The sequence below is a fragment of the Lineus longissimus genome, chromosome 5, assembly GCF_910592395.1.
Source record: "Lineus longissimus chromosome 5, tnLinLong1.2, whole genome shotgun sequence".
NCBI classification, from domain to species: Eukaryota; Metazoa; Nemertea; class Pilidiophora; order Heteronemertea; family Lineidae; genus Lineus; species Lineus longissimus.
The window spans coordinates 302,271-317,388 of record NC_088312.1 but is presented as its reverse complement, the minus strand read 5'-3'; the positions used below and the strand labels follow the sequence as shown (position 1 = coordinate 317,388).

The 15,118-nt window shown below is 43.0% G+C and overlaps 1 protein-coding gene across 1 annotated transcript; it reads right to left on the bottom strand.

Annotated features, from left to right (window-relative positions):
• Positions 1–113: 113 nt before the first annotated feature.
• LOC135488132 (inhibitor of Bruton tyrosine kinase-like) lies at positions 114–12,517 on the bottom strand. Its single transcript, XM_064772599.1, has 20 exons — positions 12,395–12,517; positions 10,731–11,508; positions 10,264–10,488; positions 9,829–10,025; positions 9,488–9,572; positions 9,075–9,192; positions 8,786–8,957; positions 8,332–8,657; positions 7,895–8,063; positions 7,083–7,622; positions 6,507–6,814; positions 6,104–6,205; positions 5,627–5,805; positions 5,165–5,440; positions 4,757–4,868; positions 4,374–4,533; positions 4,039–4,170; positions 1,851–2,036; positions 1,410–1,620; positions 114–1,185 (listed from the first exon to the last, which is right to left on the bottom strand). The coding sequence occupies exons 2-20, from the start codon at positions 11,058–11,060 to the stop codon at positions 1,045–1,047; spliced, it is 3,969 nt and encodes a 1,322-aa protein (XP_064628669.1). The 5' UTR covers positions 11,061–11,508; positions 12,395–12,517; the 3' UTR covers positions 114–1,044.
• Between the last annotated feature and the right edge of the window lie 2,601 nt (positions 12,518–15,118).

The following is a 15,118-nucleotide window of genomic DNA, read 5'->3' as shown; positions in this document are numbered from 1 at the left end:
TTTTTTGATGAACTGTAAACTCCATGAGATGATGGGTCATTTATCAACTCAGAAGATTATGGGATCAACATGGAGCAATTAAAGGACCATTGAATGGAGCAAAGACAAAATCATTTCAGCAAAAATAACTTTATTGATAACAATAACAGTTACCAATGTCACAGATTCATTTACAGACACCTTCATAGCATGAACTGGAAAACTCGAGATCCGAAGACGAATAATTCTTTGATAAAATCTACTTACATGTCACACAGATTGTACAAGACACCACCTGCACATATCACAATATAATTTATGTAATCCCATTTCATTATCATTATGTACAATCATATACCATAAAACACAACCCCTCTTTGATGGACTTCATCAATGGTCTAGGTCATTCAATACATCTGTACATCACTTTAACCCGAGGGAAGTACAGAGTTCCCAGGAGGAGACACTCTCATTTCATTTTTGAGCAAAATAGACCCTCAAAAGGACGAATCCAAATGATTTTCCTAATAAAGCACTAAGTAGTCCACCCATTTCACCTCTATCAGTACATTATGTACAAGAGCCCATTCCTGTCATTAGAAACACAGCCATTATGGGTTGAATCGACCAGAGTCATCTACACAGCACCATGTGATATGCAGGACTTTCCTCCATAAGTTATCACTTGGCAGTTGGTTTAAAACATATAGCACAGACTTCCATATAACTGGAACATATGATATGATGTTTTGCTGGGTACAAAAACTTTCGATATATACACATCCCATTTTAATCTTCGCCAACACATTTTGATAGTCCACATATCAATTTACATTGCCTACATTTGCATTCTGTGCACAGCACCACCTACATCTCAGGAACACCAGTTCTTCCAAAGACTATCCTTAACTAGAGTTGGCAGGTTTTGGCACACGCTGTTTACATTTTAGCATTATATTAGCAACAACACATTTGTTGGGCCACACTAGGCCATACGATCCTGCTGAGACAAGCACTATAGCTGAAGAGCAAACAAAGAAGACAGTTTCGTAATCGCTGAAATTTTTATTTCTTGTGAGGTTTCTGATGAGCAAGCCACGTGGGTGCTTCCATCACAATGGTCACCCTCTCCACGGTGATGAACTTGTCCATGTTCTCATCAGCCTTGTAATGGGCCAGTAACTCTTGGATTGCTTGTTCCTCCATCTGAAACATGGAGAAAGATGATCTCAATATCCACTCAACTGACTTAACTAGATGCTAAGAACTCGGCAATTTAGAGGAAGGACCACCTTCGCTCAAGAATGAGGACTGAACATCAACATTCATTTGCATGATGAAATAGACAGCCCATTAGAATGATGTGGGGGCCACCTGCTGTTATACACGCATACTTGGAAGCAACTGAAGTAGCACCGACATCAACTAACCTGAATGAGATGCAGAGGCTTCTTTGCTGCCTCATCCCTTGACTGTCTCTGCTCCACCTGATCGTTGACGATCTCTTGAAAGCTGACCACTTTACTCTCAGGGGCTGGTGTTTTCATCCAGGGGTTCTCTCGGGGAGAGCAGGGACTATCCAGCGGCTTGACCTGTTCCCTCGGTGCCTTCTGCTGTCTCTTGCTCATAGGTAGGCCCCATCTGTAATTATCAAAACAAAATTAATGTGGAATTCAACATAGTTACCAGTATGACATGTAACCCACCACTGCCAGGAAAACAACCCTCACAATGCAAGGAAACTAAAGGATACTGTCCCAAGGTGAGGAGTAGAGAAGCGATAGCACCATTCACTGCAGACCGACTGCACTTGTTGATGGTTCCATCTGCTTAACGATATTTGTTTTAGGTAAACAAAGAAGTCAACTCACACAAATGAGGCATCACCCCCACCTCCAGGAGATGTGACCTTACTCCGAGATTTCTCGACAGCTGGCACAGTCTTCTTAACCTTGGCTTGTTTCTCCGGAGTTGGCTCTGTCTTCTTGGTCTTGGCTCTCTTCTCCTCGTCTATCATCAAGTCTCGCAGTGACTGAACCATACTGTTGGTGTTGGCCCTGCAGGGAATGAATTAAAAACCTTTCAGTACAGAGGTTCAGAAGCTTTCAGGAATATTCTCAGCAATTTTTCTGGGGTTATGGCAATGGCGATGAAATCTGGTTGTGTGAGACACAACAGTCAGAAACCTACAGAACTGTTTGGTACTGAGCCTCTCCCCAATACCATCAAGTTGAACATAGCAGTTCGAGCCAAAACGATTCTCAAGTCTTTGGTACTGAGCCTCTTCCCAATACCATCAAGTTGAACATAGCAGTTCAAGCCAAAACGATTCTCAAGTCTTTGGTACTGAGCCTCTTCCCAATACCATCAAGTTGAACACAGCAGTTCAAGCCAAAACGATTCTCAAGTGTTTGGTACTGAGCCTCTTCCCAATACCATCAAGTTGAACACAGCAGTTCAAGCCAAAACGATTCTCAAGTCTTTGGTACTGAGCCTCTTCCCAATACCATCAAGTTGAACACAGGAGTTCAAGCCAAAACGATTCTCAAGTCTTTGGTACTGAGCCTCTTCCCAATACCATCAAGTTGAACATAGCAGTTCAAGCCAAAACGATTCTCAAGTCTTTGGTACTGAGCCTCTTCCCAATACCATCAAGTTGAACATAGCAGTTCAAGCCAAAACGATTCTCAAGTCTTTGGTACTGAGCCTCTTCCCAATACCATCAAGTTGAACATAGCAGTTCAAGCCAAAACGATTCTCAAGTCTTTGGTACTGAGCCTCTTCCCAATACCATCAAGTTGAACACAGCAGTTCAAGCCAAAACGATTCTCAAGTCTTTGGTACTGAGCCTCTTCCCAATACCATCAAGTTGAACATAGCAGTTCAAGCCAAAACGATTCTCAAGTCTTTGGTACTGAGCCTCTTCCCAATACCATCAAGTTGAACATAGCAGTTCAAGCCAAAACGATTCTCAAGTCTTTGGTACTGAGCCTCTTCCAAATACCATCAAGTTGAACATAGCAGTTCAAGCCAAAACGATTCTCAAGTCTTTGGTACCGAGCCTCTTCCAAATACCATCAAGTTGAACATAGCAGTTCAAGCCAAAACGATTCTCAAGTCTTTGGTACCGAGCCTCTCCCCAATACCATCAAGTTGAACATAGGAGTTCAAGCCAAAACGATTCTCAAGTCTTTGGTACCGAGCCTCTTCCCAATACCATCAAGTTGAACATAGCAGTTCAAGCCAAAACGATTCTCAAGTGTTTGGTACTGAGCCTCTTCCCAATACCATCAAGTTAAACATAGGAGTTCAAGCCAAAACGATTCTCAAGTGTTTGGTACTGAGCCTCTTCCCAATACCATCAAGTTAAACATAGGAGTTCAAGCCAAAACGATTCTCAAGTGTTTGGTACTGAGCCTCTTCCCAATACCATCAAGTTGAACATAGGAGTTCAAGCCAAAACGATTCTCAAGTGTTTGGTACTGAGCCTCTTCCCAATACCATCAAGTTAAACATAGGAGTTCAAGCCAAAACGATTCTCAAGTGTTTGGTACTGAGCCTCTTCCCAATACCATCAAGTTAAACATAGGAGTTCAAGCCAAAACGATTCTCAAGTGTTTGGTACTGAGCCTCTTCCCAATACCATCAAGTTAAACATAGGAGTTCAAGCCAAAACGATTCTCAAGTGTTTGGTACTGAGCCTCTTCCCAATACCATCAAGTTAAACATAGGAGTTCAAGCCAAAACGATTCTCAAGTCTTTGGTACTGAGCCTCTTCCCAATACCATCAAGTTAAACATAGGAGTTCAAGCCAAAACGATTCTCAAGTGTTTGGTACTGAGCCTCTTCCCAATACCATCAAGTTAAACATAGCAGTTCAAGCCAAAACGATTCTCAAGTGTTTGGTACTGAGCCTCTTCCCAATACCATCAAGTTAAACATAGCAGTTCAAGCCAAAACGATTCTCAAGTCTTTGGTACCGAGCCTCTTCCCAATACCATCAAGTTGAACATAGCAGTTCAAGCCAAAACGATTCTCAAGTGTTTGGTACCAACTTACCAGGGGCAGACCCGAGCCATGACGGCTGGTTTCTTTGATTGATCAGCTTCAGCTGGTTTCTCATCGTCTGGCAGTGTTGAGTCGAGAGATATCGGCCGGAATAGTTGTTTCTTCTTCTTTTTACCACTGGTTCTGAAAGAGGGCGAAATCAAAGTTAGACTCAGCTCTCAGGGCATGAGAAAACAGACTTGGCCTACTTTTCAACAGTCGTATCTTGTCATACAACAGCACTCAAGACTCGGCAGCATAACAGCTACTCTTATCCAGTCAAAAGGTTGTTAGGTTATTCAGCCTACTGATCCACATGCTACCGGTAGGAACACAAGTCTACCTACCCGAGAGATTGAGGCTTCTTGGTGACCTTCTCCCTCGTCTCCTCTGCCATCATGATGTCCTTCAGACTTGGAGATGTGGGAGACAAGAGTGGGTCTGCCGAGACTGGAACCTGTTGGAGGGGGGTATGACACCATGCACCTACTGGACTAGAAGCATCTCCTGAAAGAGATAGTGGAAGTATGTTGTAAAGGTCTGTGCACTTTACTTTGATTCGGAGGAGTAAGATGTGTCACTGATTACATTCAAAAGGCTGATCGGTCTTCAGATGAATGTATTTACAATGTATATGGCCGACTGATCATGGTAGCACATCATGACTATACTCCTCCCTTTTACAAACAAATGTGTCCTTTTCTTCTTCATTTCATATCTGATATCTTACCTGAGGCTGCACACCAAGCAAACGGTGACTTGGGGCTGGCCAGATCTTCCACTGGACTTTCTGAGCTGAATACATCTCGTGGCAGAAAGCTCTCCATTTCCATCAGAAGAGGCTGAAGAGAACCAATGAGTACGTTTAGACCACTTTACACATCTGGTGGTGGTGGTGAGTGTGAACTCACGGCTCTGATCCATCGATCCGCTCATTGGTTCGGAAATTTAGCAATTATTCCAATGGCTGATGAATGGTTTCTGACAAAACTATGCCCAAACAGGGTCCCATCACTAGTGATAATCTTCCTTGCAGCCCCTTCTTTCAACAAGGGCATCTGCTCGACCTGAAGAGATATTGGGATGAGGGCTGGATGAAAAGTACATCCACAAGTTTCAAGAAGGATGAATGCCTTACCTGTTCAATGTCAGACCTTGGGGACGTTGGCTCAGACGAGTAATCCTCCAAACTGATGTCAGACGCCACAGACAGCTTCCTCTCGCATCCTTTATCCTCCGAGATACTCTTATTACGACTCCTCCGCCTCTTGGATTTGCCTTTCCTAGAAGCGCCATCTTTTGAGCCTTGCCATTGGATCATCTCGACCTCAACATCAGTGTCTAAGGACTCGAGGGTTGCGATGTCAGGAGGATCACTGTAGGGAGTCACAACCCTCCTCTCCATGGCAGGCACCTTCAAAGAAACATTCTCATTCCAAGTCAATCTCTTTTCACATATTTTCAATCATAAACTCATGAAATGAATCACATACATGTAGGAGTGCCATTTCTCACCAAGTTACCTTGATCAACCTTTTTTTCGACTACTTCAATTTTGGGTATCTGTGCGTACATGCAGATCAAATGGTAAATAACTTACAAACTCCTTGTAAAATCTAGTCAGCTCCTGGATGACATCGTGAGAGAGCACATCAAGATATCTCGCCTCGATCATGGCTGCCAGGTTGATCGAGATGTACTCCTGACAGGCAACCTTCAGCTGCTCCGAGTTGTAAACTGTAGCAAACTCAAGCAGTTCAGCAGCGTTCTTCAAGGTCACTGTAATAAACAAGAGGGAGTTAAACAGACCATCTGGAACCAACCAATCTGGGACCAGGAACATTTGTCACTCAAACAGACTTGTCCACCTGAGATTGTAAATATTGAACTGGGATTTGAGAACAGACTTGTCCACCTGAGATTGTAAATATTGAACTGGGATTTGAGAACAGACTTGTCCACCTGAGATTGTAAATATTGAACTGGGATTTGAGATCTGCACATTGAGGCATTTTAGTCCAAGTCTGATCAACATCATTCAGTGAACTATAAACAGAAGCAAAAAGAGCCTACTCACACATCTGCGTGATAATGGCTTCACATATTTCTTTGAGCCTCGTAATCAGCAACTGGTCGGCCACCACCAGGACGTTACAGATCAACTCGGCGTCTTCACAAGCTGAAAGAGGGATATTGGGTTATCAAACAACACATGGTATGAACACATACAGGTGTCAAACAACACATGGTATGAACACATACAGGTGTCAAACAACACATGGTATGAACACATACAGGTGTCAAACAACACATGGTATGAACACATACAGGTGTCAAATCCAGGGAGAGGTGACATTCTGGTCAAGCCTCTTGTTATACCAGAGTTACGTTTAGATAAGCAGAACAGCTCCGAAGAGGTCTACGCTCCTTTAGACAGGACAGCATGCAATATACAAGACCAAAATAACTGGCCAACATACTGTGGATGACTGTGGCAGTGTCAGTGTAGAGATAATCTACTATGATCTTGAGCACATTCCCCAGCACCGGCAAGGACAGCGAATCTGACATGGATGTCTCAATCCATCCTGATCCCAACATGCTGTTGAAGTATTCCAACCTCGCACACAGGATACACTTATGACAAGCGATAATCTCTCCGTCCTCTGATTGCAGAGCAACATTACTCAATGCCACAAGTTTTTTTCTGTCAAAGCGAATGTTAGGTTTCGCCAGATGACGCCCATTCGATTGAATCTTTCCTTGGTTATACTTGACAGCTTCTAATCTGGAATAGACAGACAAGTGATTATTCAAGGAGCGGTTGTGAAGGTGAAATGAATGCGTTCTGGTTTGAGAACCTTGGTCAGCAACAACCCGGAAGTAGCAATTGGCTTCCTTTTGCAGAAAGCTCCAAGGAAGTTCTGCCAATAGTAAAACATACAACAAGACAACCCTTAGAATTATATCACTTCCCATGGAAAAGCCTTTAAGATTTCGCCTCAATACTTTCAAATTCTGGCACATCCATCTTCTAAGAGAGTCACACCACTGACCTTTTCTTGAGGGCATGAACACCAAACGTTTCAGCCATCTCTTGAAGCATCTTCACTGGGTTAGTCCCACTCCTCTTCTCAACCTTGCCTCCCTCTGCACACTTCCAACGCTTCTTCTGCTTCACCTCATACGCAGACATCTTTTTGGATGATGACACCATAATAAAGTCACTGAAATCATCTTCTTTCTCAACATCTAATGTATCCTTGGGCAGTGAGTAGGTTTCACCGATATGTAACAAATCACAATCATCCGTATAAATGAATCGGACGAGCTGAGAAAATAGTTCTTCATTTACATCTGCAATATCTATAACCTGGTGGTTTAAGAATTCGGATGCTGCACCGATGTCAGACTGAAGGAAAAGCTTCTTGAAGTAGTCACTCCGGTGCGCCAGGATGTATTTGTGAGCGGCGACCTTTCTTGGGCCAACTTCTAGGACAACATCGTGTATTGTATCGAATTCATTTGCCTCATCCAATAACACTTGGAAATGTTGGTGCATCTGGGATGCCTGGGGTTCAGGAACGTGCGTCAAACTGGAAATCAATGAGAGAATAAGACAATGGTGCAGTAGTAAAATGTGAGTCAACTTGCTTCTTTATGTATCATACCTGTATACCAGATCCTTCAAACATACCATGACACAGTTGTTGCTCTCCTGTGAGTCTTCAGCCAAAGTACTTTTCAATACTGCACTGCTAGCAGGCAGTACAACCAGCTCACTGTAAAATTGCCAGCAGTCAGAGTAAACTGAACAGTGAACAAAAACATTTCGCTACTGCTCCTCGAACTTGAATGTAATACCTACTTGGATATTGGTTGTCCTTGCATCACCACATAGTTATGCCCTTTCCTGTCTGAGGCGATCTTCAGCCCCCAGTGAATGTAGGCCACTCTCTCAACTTGATAGTTGTCCTTTTCTTCTTTCTCAAGTAAGTCCAGGAGACTCGTCGCACCAAAGTTGTCTGCTGGATTTTCTGTAATTATACATAACTACAGTTTTGCAGCCTGCGCTACTAAACATCCTGCAAACATCGATTGTTCATCAATCATTTAAAACTTAAGTTTGCTTATCGATGGGAGAACTATCATTATAGGTTTTCCCTTTGATACAGAAAGTTGTTAATATCGAAACAAATGCAACATTCAGTACATCCCGCATTGTCAGACGAACCAAACAAGGTTTTGTAAGCAAGCACACGTTTAGTGATATCTTACAACACAAAGGAAATTTTGAAACATTACCCTTTGCAGGAGTTGGCTTGCTCAGTGTCTGTGCCTTGGGTTGACTGTGCCTTGGCTTGGCCAAGAAAACCTCACCATTACTCGATACCATCCCGATGCCGACTTGGTTCAAGGTGAAATAACAAACTTCAAGCTCTCGTCCAAGATTCCAGTCGATTTGTACCAAGGTTTGATAGGACTCTTTCCAGATGAACACCTTGCCTCCATCTGTGAGGATGGCAATGACGAGTTCCTTCCCTCCTCTTTCCCTCAAGATGCCCACATCAGATCTGACCGTGTGGTCCAGATTCCCACCACTCACACACACCTTGAGGATTTCAAGTGTTCTGTGAAAGGAAATCAAGTCAGACTTAAGGACATCTTGAATGCTTTTTAAGTGAGTGTTTGAAAGTGCATTTGTGAAAACCCAACTAGCTTTCCATGCTTACACGAGAGGAAGCTCAATGGCATTTACCTTGATGCAATCTTCCTGCATCTGTATTCATGCAGCACATAGATGTCGCCCTTGGTTGTGAGGCAGACAGTGGCAGCGTCTGATGATGAAACATGGCAGATCTCCACACCTTTTTGATTCAAGGCAGACACCTGTCTGGGGTTTGGCTGGAACACGACACCTTTCTGATGACCTGCAATAGAAATACAACATTATCAAGCTATGTTTCAATTGCCAGTACAAAGCTCTGGTGCATCTGACACAAAGTGGTTTCCAGAATGTATAAGCCAAACGCAACACCTGAACTCACCAATCTGACCAGCATTCAAGCCAAAGGAATAAACGGCTGAGTTTGTGTAGAAAACAGAGTGGAACCTTCCTGCACTGATACCGACAATCTCAACACCCTTTGGCAACTTTGTCTTGATCTGAAGCAAAATGAAAATAGATATCAAATGGCTTTTTAGATTCTGGACAATGTGCTTCATCAATAAATGATTTCAGTCACAAATTAAGTATATTTACATTTAATTTCCCGTACTGCATTGATATCTGACAGTCTTTCAAGCCGTATTGTGTATGCACAGCTGTGGCAGCAGGTAACAGCAGTTTCAGAGGCCTTTAATTGGAAGAAACACAGTGGTTTCTGTTGATGGTTAGGGCCTACTTAGTATTGGCATGGTCTGAGCTGATTAAACAACAAGTGATAGTTTCGAGGTTTACCTGTTTTGGGCTGAGACACTTATCCGGAATGGGTGTCAGGCCAAGAAGTTTGTTATTGTTGAGCCCACAGGCATACACCCAGTTGCTGAAAGAAACGATTATGAATCTGTTAGAGACAGTGACATATTCATCTCATAACTAACACTTTATAATGCACCAAGCCTCATCACAACATTGAGTGTGACAAACTGTGGCCAAAAGGTAGTTATGTGCAATCATCTCTCATACTATGACTATGTGTTAGACCTCTCTGTGCTTGGTCAGAGGAACAACTCTCCCCATGCCTTTAGCTGCTCCTGAAAAACACCCGAGATCGATTGATCCAGACTGTGATAGCTTACCTTTCAGTTAGAAAGAGTGTGTGGTCCACAGCTGCTGAAATGGCGCGTACCTTCTCATGTTTAAGGCCCTCCACGAGACAAGGCACCACACAAGTCTGCTCTGTGCCGTGACCAAGTCGGCCACCTCGACCATGACCACAGGTGTAAACCTGGCCTTCTCTTGTCAGGAACACAGTGTGGAACTTGCAGATGCTCACCTGCAAGTTACGTTTATTGATTAGCTTTCAAGCATTTACATGACAGTAGAAAAACCTACTTCTTGAGACTACAGAAGAGTTAATGACCTTTTCAATGAATCCAAATTCTTTCTGAAAAGAACGAAAAAATCACCCCAGTTTGAATTTTGGGTACTTCATGCTAAACTCTGACACAGCATGAAGAAATCTGCTCCCACTTTTCATCCAAATGCTCCAACACACTGCAAGAATGATTTACCTCGACAACATTAATCTTCTCCCTCCTGAATGTATCAATAGCCTCCGGGTAGGCCTTCCTTTGCTGGATGCTGTGGCCGAGGGTGAAGTTAGTGTTATCACCCCAACTGAATGTCTCACTCAAGCTGGAGTCCTTGTAGTCAATATAGGCTGGACGATCTTTCATGACCAGGTCTAGTGGGCTAAGGCCTTCTTTGTCCTGCAGGTACAGGCCAGGCTTCAAATGCTGAAACGACCAAGATAAGACAAGATAGCGCTACAAATAGAACACATGTGTAAAGGAATATGCTTTATGGTTGGTCCTTAATATCAGCCACATTTGGGCGTAAAGCCAAGATAGGACTCTAGGAAAATGAAACCGCTAGTGGTCTGTGTCATTTACTCTAGAACAGGAACCTCAAAGTTAAATTCCAACCAAGAGACCTAGTCTATGTCTACATAGAAGATAGAATACTCCTCAACACTTACTGAAGCTAATACTCTTGCAGCTGCCAGCTGTCCATAAAACAAGGCTCTATGTAGCGCTGTCCAGTTCGACTCCATATCACGGGTAGATGGGTTAAACTTCCGCTCCTCCAGCAACCACTCAACAATGTCAGCTTTCCCGCACGTGGCGGCAATGTGCAGGAGATTACGTCCAAATGGATCAGTCAGGCCAGATGTGGAATTGTAGCAACGCTGGAGATACACTTTGATCTGTGATAGTGTTCCTTTTGTGACAGCACTGATCATTTCCAGGGCATGTCTTTTTGAGCGGCACTTGCTCGTGCATTCAGCAAGGTCTTTGATGGATGCCATTGTGGCAGGGATTTATGAAAAGCTAATTTCTAAACTATTACCACCAAAAACAAGTAATGTTCACCTGTAGCACCAGCTCATTTAAGTTAGCAAATGATAATGAAACCACAGTGCACGGCAGTGGCTAAGAAATTCACAAAAATGTCAGCAGCACTCAGGTTGAAAAATCCCATTCACAACGACCACCTTTTGAATTGAAAGAGTGTCATCAGAATCAACCAGTCCAATTGTTTGAGCCAGGTCAAAGACTTGCGAGTCTTCTCCTGAAAATGTCTTCATTCACTGAGCTGCCTTCTGTCACATCCACCAGTCTCAGAATGACTGGTCGTCTTTACGGTTCAGCCTGTCCCTCATGTCAACTGGCTGCTAACAGCTCTCCTTTCACCACCCCTCACTGGGCAGCCATCTCTGCTCCAGTTTAGGCAGCCATAATTGCAAAGTTACTGGGCTGAAAACAGAACAGTCTTCTTATTATAGAGGCATTTGTGGCGAACGGAAAGGTGTAGAGAAAACTACAATGAAAAGAATGAAAACTGAATAATGACTAAAAAAAACTTCATTCACTACCACTAGTCTGTAGAGAAAACCAAAATGAAAAGAATGAAAACTGAATAATGATTAAAAAAAGCTGTATCGCGACTTTGTCTTTGTCACAATCATTGACAATGACGATATAACAAACACTGAATTCTGCCTTAAAATAAGAGTCCTGCGTCCAGTGGCGACCAGTGGCGTCCAACGCGAAAAAATAGGGTGTATATGGTTAAAAATGTTTTCAAGCTCCTAAAACACTTTCAATAAACAAGATTTAGAAGTTTGGTGGAGTTTGCAACCTAGTTTTTGAATAATCATCACCAGAAAACGATCTTAGTATGCGTCCAGCAAAAGTACTGGACGCCATGTTTGTTTTAGCTGCCGTTCCTTGGGTTTATAGAAAAAGCTTCTAAATCTTGTTAATTGAAAGTGTTTTAGGAGCTTGAAAACATTTTTAACCATATACATCCTATTATTTCGCGTTGGACGCCACTGGACGCAAAATAGGATGACCCTCGGAGTCTACCAGTAGTCTGGAGTCATCGGTCACTCCGAGAGTTCTTACTCGATAACGATATTGTCAAGGCTGGGACTGTTTATACTGTCAGTCATGACTGAGTCAGTGTCACTCTCACTGGCAGCCAGCCAGCCTAAGATCCAAGTCAGTGACAGTACTGTTAACTGTAGGCCTACCACAGGCACAGAGAGTGACAGACCAGTACCAGTGCAAGTGTTTAGGCCTGATACGCATGTCATTGGAAAGCCATAGGATAAAACTGAGATAGAAATGATTGTAACACCTTTCATCATCCTTGGAAGTAGTTATCAGAGGAATCGATGACAAAAGAAACGGTGAAATAAGCGAAATTCATGAGTGATAATACATGTAATTCACAAAAAATTTGAGATTCCGCCATCTTGAAAATTCGCGGTCATACTAAACAGCGTCAACCAGGTTTAAAGTCGGGTTAAAGTCATCAAAATTAAATTAAAAGTAAAGTAGATATAAACGTAACAAGAACACCAAAAAACAAATTTCCTGAAAATTTCATGATATTTGTGTGTTAGATAAGGGAGATGTTGTCCAAAATCACAGACACAGGGCTCCTTTTGTATTGGTAAGCCCTATATCATTTCCACCAAGTCAAATCCAACATGGCCGCCGACAGGGTAATGGACGCTGGTACATTTTTAGACCACAACTAGCTAATCTAGCACACAAATGTCATGAAACGATCAGAAAATTTAGGAAATATCCTGCTTATTTCGTTTATGACCATTATATTTTATTTTGATTACTTTAAATAATGCTTAAGGTCTCATTAGGGAGTGTTTTTTTTTATTCATGCGCGGCCCTCACCGTAGTTCCTAAAATCATTGATTTCTCGGTCCTCACAGTATGTCAGTATTGATTCAGCAGTTGTTTTGGCAAAGACATGTTTTTTTGAGTTTCTGAAACCTAGAGCGCTACTCAATAGGCGGCTTAAAAGAAACTACGCATTTATACTGTTGTTGCCGACGTATGTGTACACTGAACTTGGGATGTGCGTCGGCCCCGTGTTGAAATGCCGTTCAGTGCCAGTTGGTGCGTTTTTCGCTGATTTGTGCAAAATTCAACATATCTCAAAAGTTCAATGGTTGACCCTCGATTTTTTTTGATTTTTGTGTAGCGTAAGCAACTGTCGTTCATGGGAGAATGGTCTCTGTAAGAATTATTCAGGAAAAAATTTATAATATTTGGGTTTTTTCGTGATTGTCCGGCCCAATTGGCAATATTGCCATTTTGGATGGTGAACAGAGCTAGGAGCAAATGCGACGCTTATGATTTATTTAAAGAAATAAAATGCCCGATTTAACATCCTGCAGAATCAGGGGAATCGGGCGTTTCCAGTGATATACAACACAAATGGGTTGTTTTCATGCATTCACTTTGGAAACGCATTTTAAAATAGATGTTACGTCCTGTTGATGGGGCCCGTCATCATCGCGTTCATTTGGGAAAAACTCCCTAACGAGACCTAAACCTGGTGGACGTTGGTTGACGCTGTTTAGTGTGACCCAAAATTCGTGGCCGTTAATGTTATTTCCCATAAACTGATCAGATCACTCGTTTATGGCCGTTAAGTTACCAATTCAGCTCTGGACCCTGGATAGAATGTCCTGAAGCAGAACTTGATGGTAGCCCTTAAAGGCCATGATCGTTTTGTATCCTGATACTTACCCTTTTATAGTTTGGCCATTTGCAAAATCACAACCCACCCGGCACGCGAATTTATAATTCCCAAAGTGAACTGACACTTAGAATAATTCTCGGAGTTTGATTGGCTGATCATGGTCATGTTGCGCACACTTCTTCAGCGATCTGGAGGCATCCTTTGGCGTGGGTTCGAATCCGCCATTGGGATATATTTTTCGTTTTCTTTTTGCTTTCATTTATATCTTACTAGCATGGTACCCGTCGGTGACGGGTTTGGGCGTACCAGCAGTTTACCTGTGTGGTGTCGATGTAGCGTTTCTTGCTATTGAAGTACCTCTGGATAAACTATGTTCATTGTCTTTGTTCCGTTTGCGGGCAGACGATTGGCCAACTCTGGAGCATGCCACATGAAGCTGTCCGTGGGAGAAGCATGGTGTGGATAACGATAGTCCAACGACTTTTAGTGTCTGTCCTTGGGCTTTATTCATGTTCGGCCTATTGCGGGTTTATCATATATAGTCCACGTGGTCCAGAGTATAGTCCATGCAAGACATGCAGAGAGATGTTACAACGACGATATACTTATGCTAACTAACTTTATTCATCACAGGCTTTACAGGTAGAAAAGTCCGAAAAGGGGAAGTAAACACGATTGGTTAAGAAAGTACCGGAAGGAGTCAATCCAAATATGGCCTGACAGGAGGCGGAGCTTATATGCTCAGTAATTAAGTGTATGATGGAAGGTGCGTCGGCACAATTCACTGTCATAGCGAAGGAGAGTGTCACGGGAAATTGGAGTCGCCTGAACTGAAATGGACAGTCACTTGAAATGAGCAGTATCCGTAACTGTTGATCCTGCATATTCGCCGATGGCAATGGTAGCTTCAATGATGTTGCTTAGAAGCCTTGAAACGATGAGGCGCGTCCCGTTGCACAATCTTGGGGCATCGAGGTTGCGGAGGAGCATTATTTGGCAGCCAACTTTCAATTTGAGGTCATGTGGGGGCATGCCACTTGGTTGGAGTGAATTGAGGAATTCGACTGGATAGTGAACGGTTTGATCGATGTCGCGGGGTACAGTGTCTATGGATGTGTACAGCTTCTCTTCTGTAGGAAGACGTTGAAGGAGCGTGTTGTTGAGGTGTCTGACGGCATCATTTCGTTGGGCTAAAATCGCTCTCTCGGACAACCAATTACGACTGGTGTAGTTGGTGGCGATGTTTGGGAACACAGCAAGCATCAGTTCTCCATTGGACTATTCTGGTCGAAACTCAAACAGGGAAAGTACAGGTACCAACTGGCGCCACCAGATGGCAGCGTTCGATGA

Coding starts and splice junctions, on each gene's coding strand:
- LOC135488132 (XM_064772599.1), bottom strand. CDS start 11,060: ATGGCATCCATCAAAGACCTTGCTGAATGCACGAGCAAGTGCCGCTCA. Junction 10,489..10,730: donor CTGCAAGAGTATTAGCTTCA/GTAAGTGTTGAG, acceptor TGGTCGTTTCAG/CATTTGAAGCCTGGCCTGTA. Junction 4,869..5,164: donor CAAGGTCTGACATTGAACAG/GTAAGGCATTCA, acceptor GGTTCTCTTCAG/CCTCTTCTGATGGAAATGGA.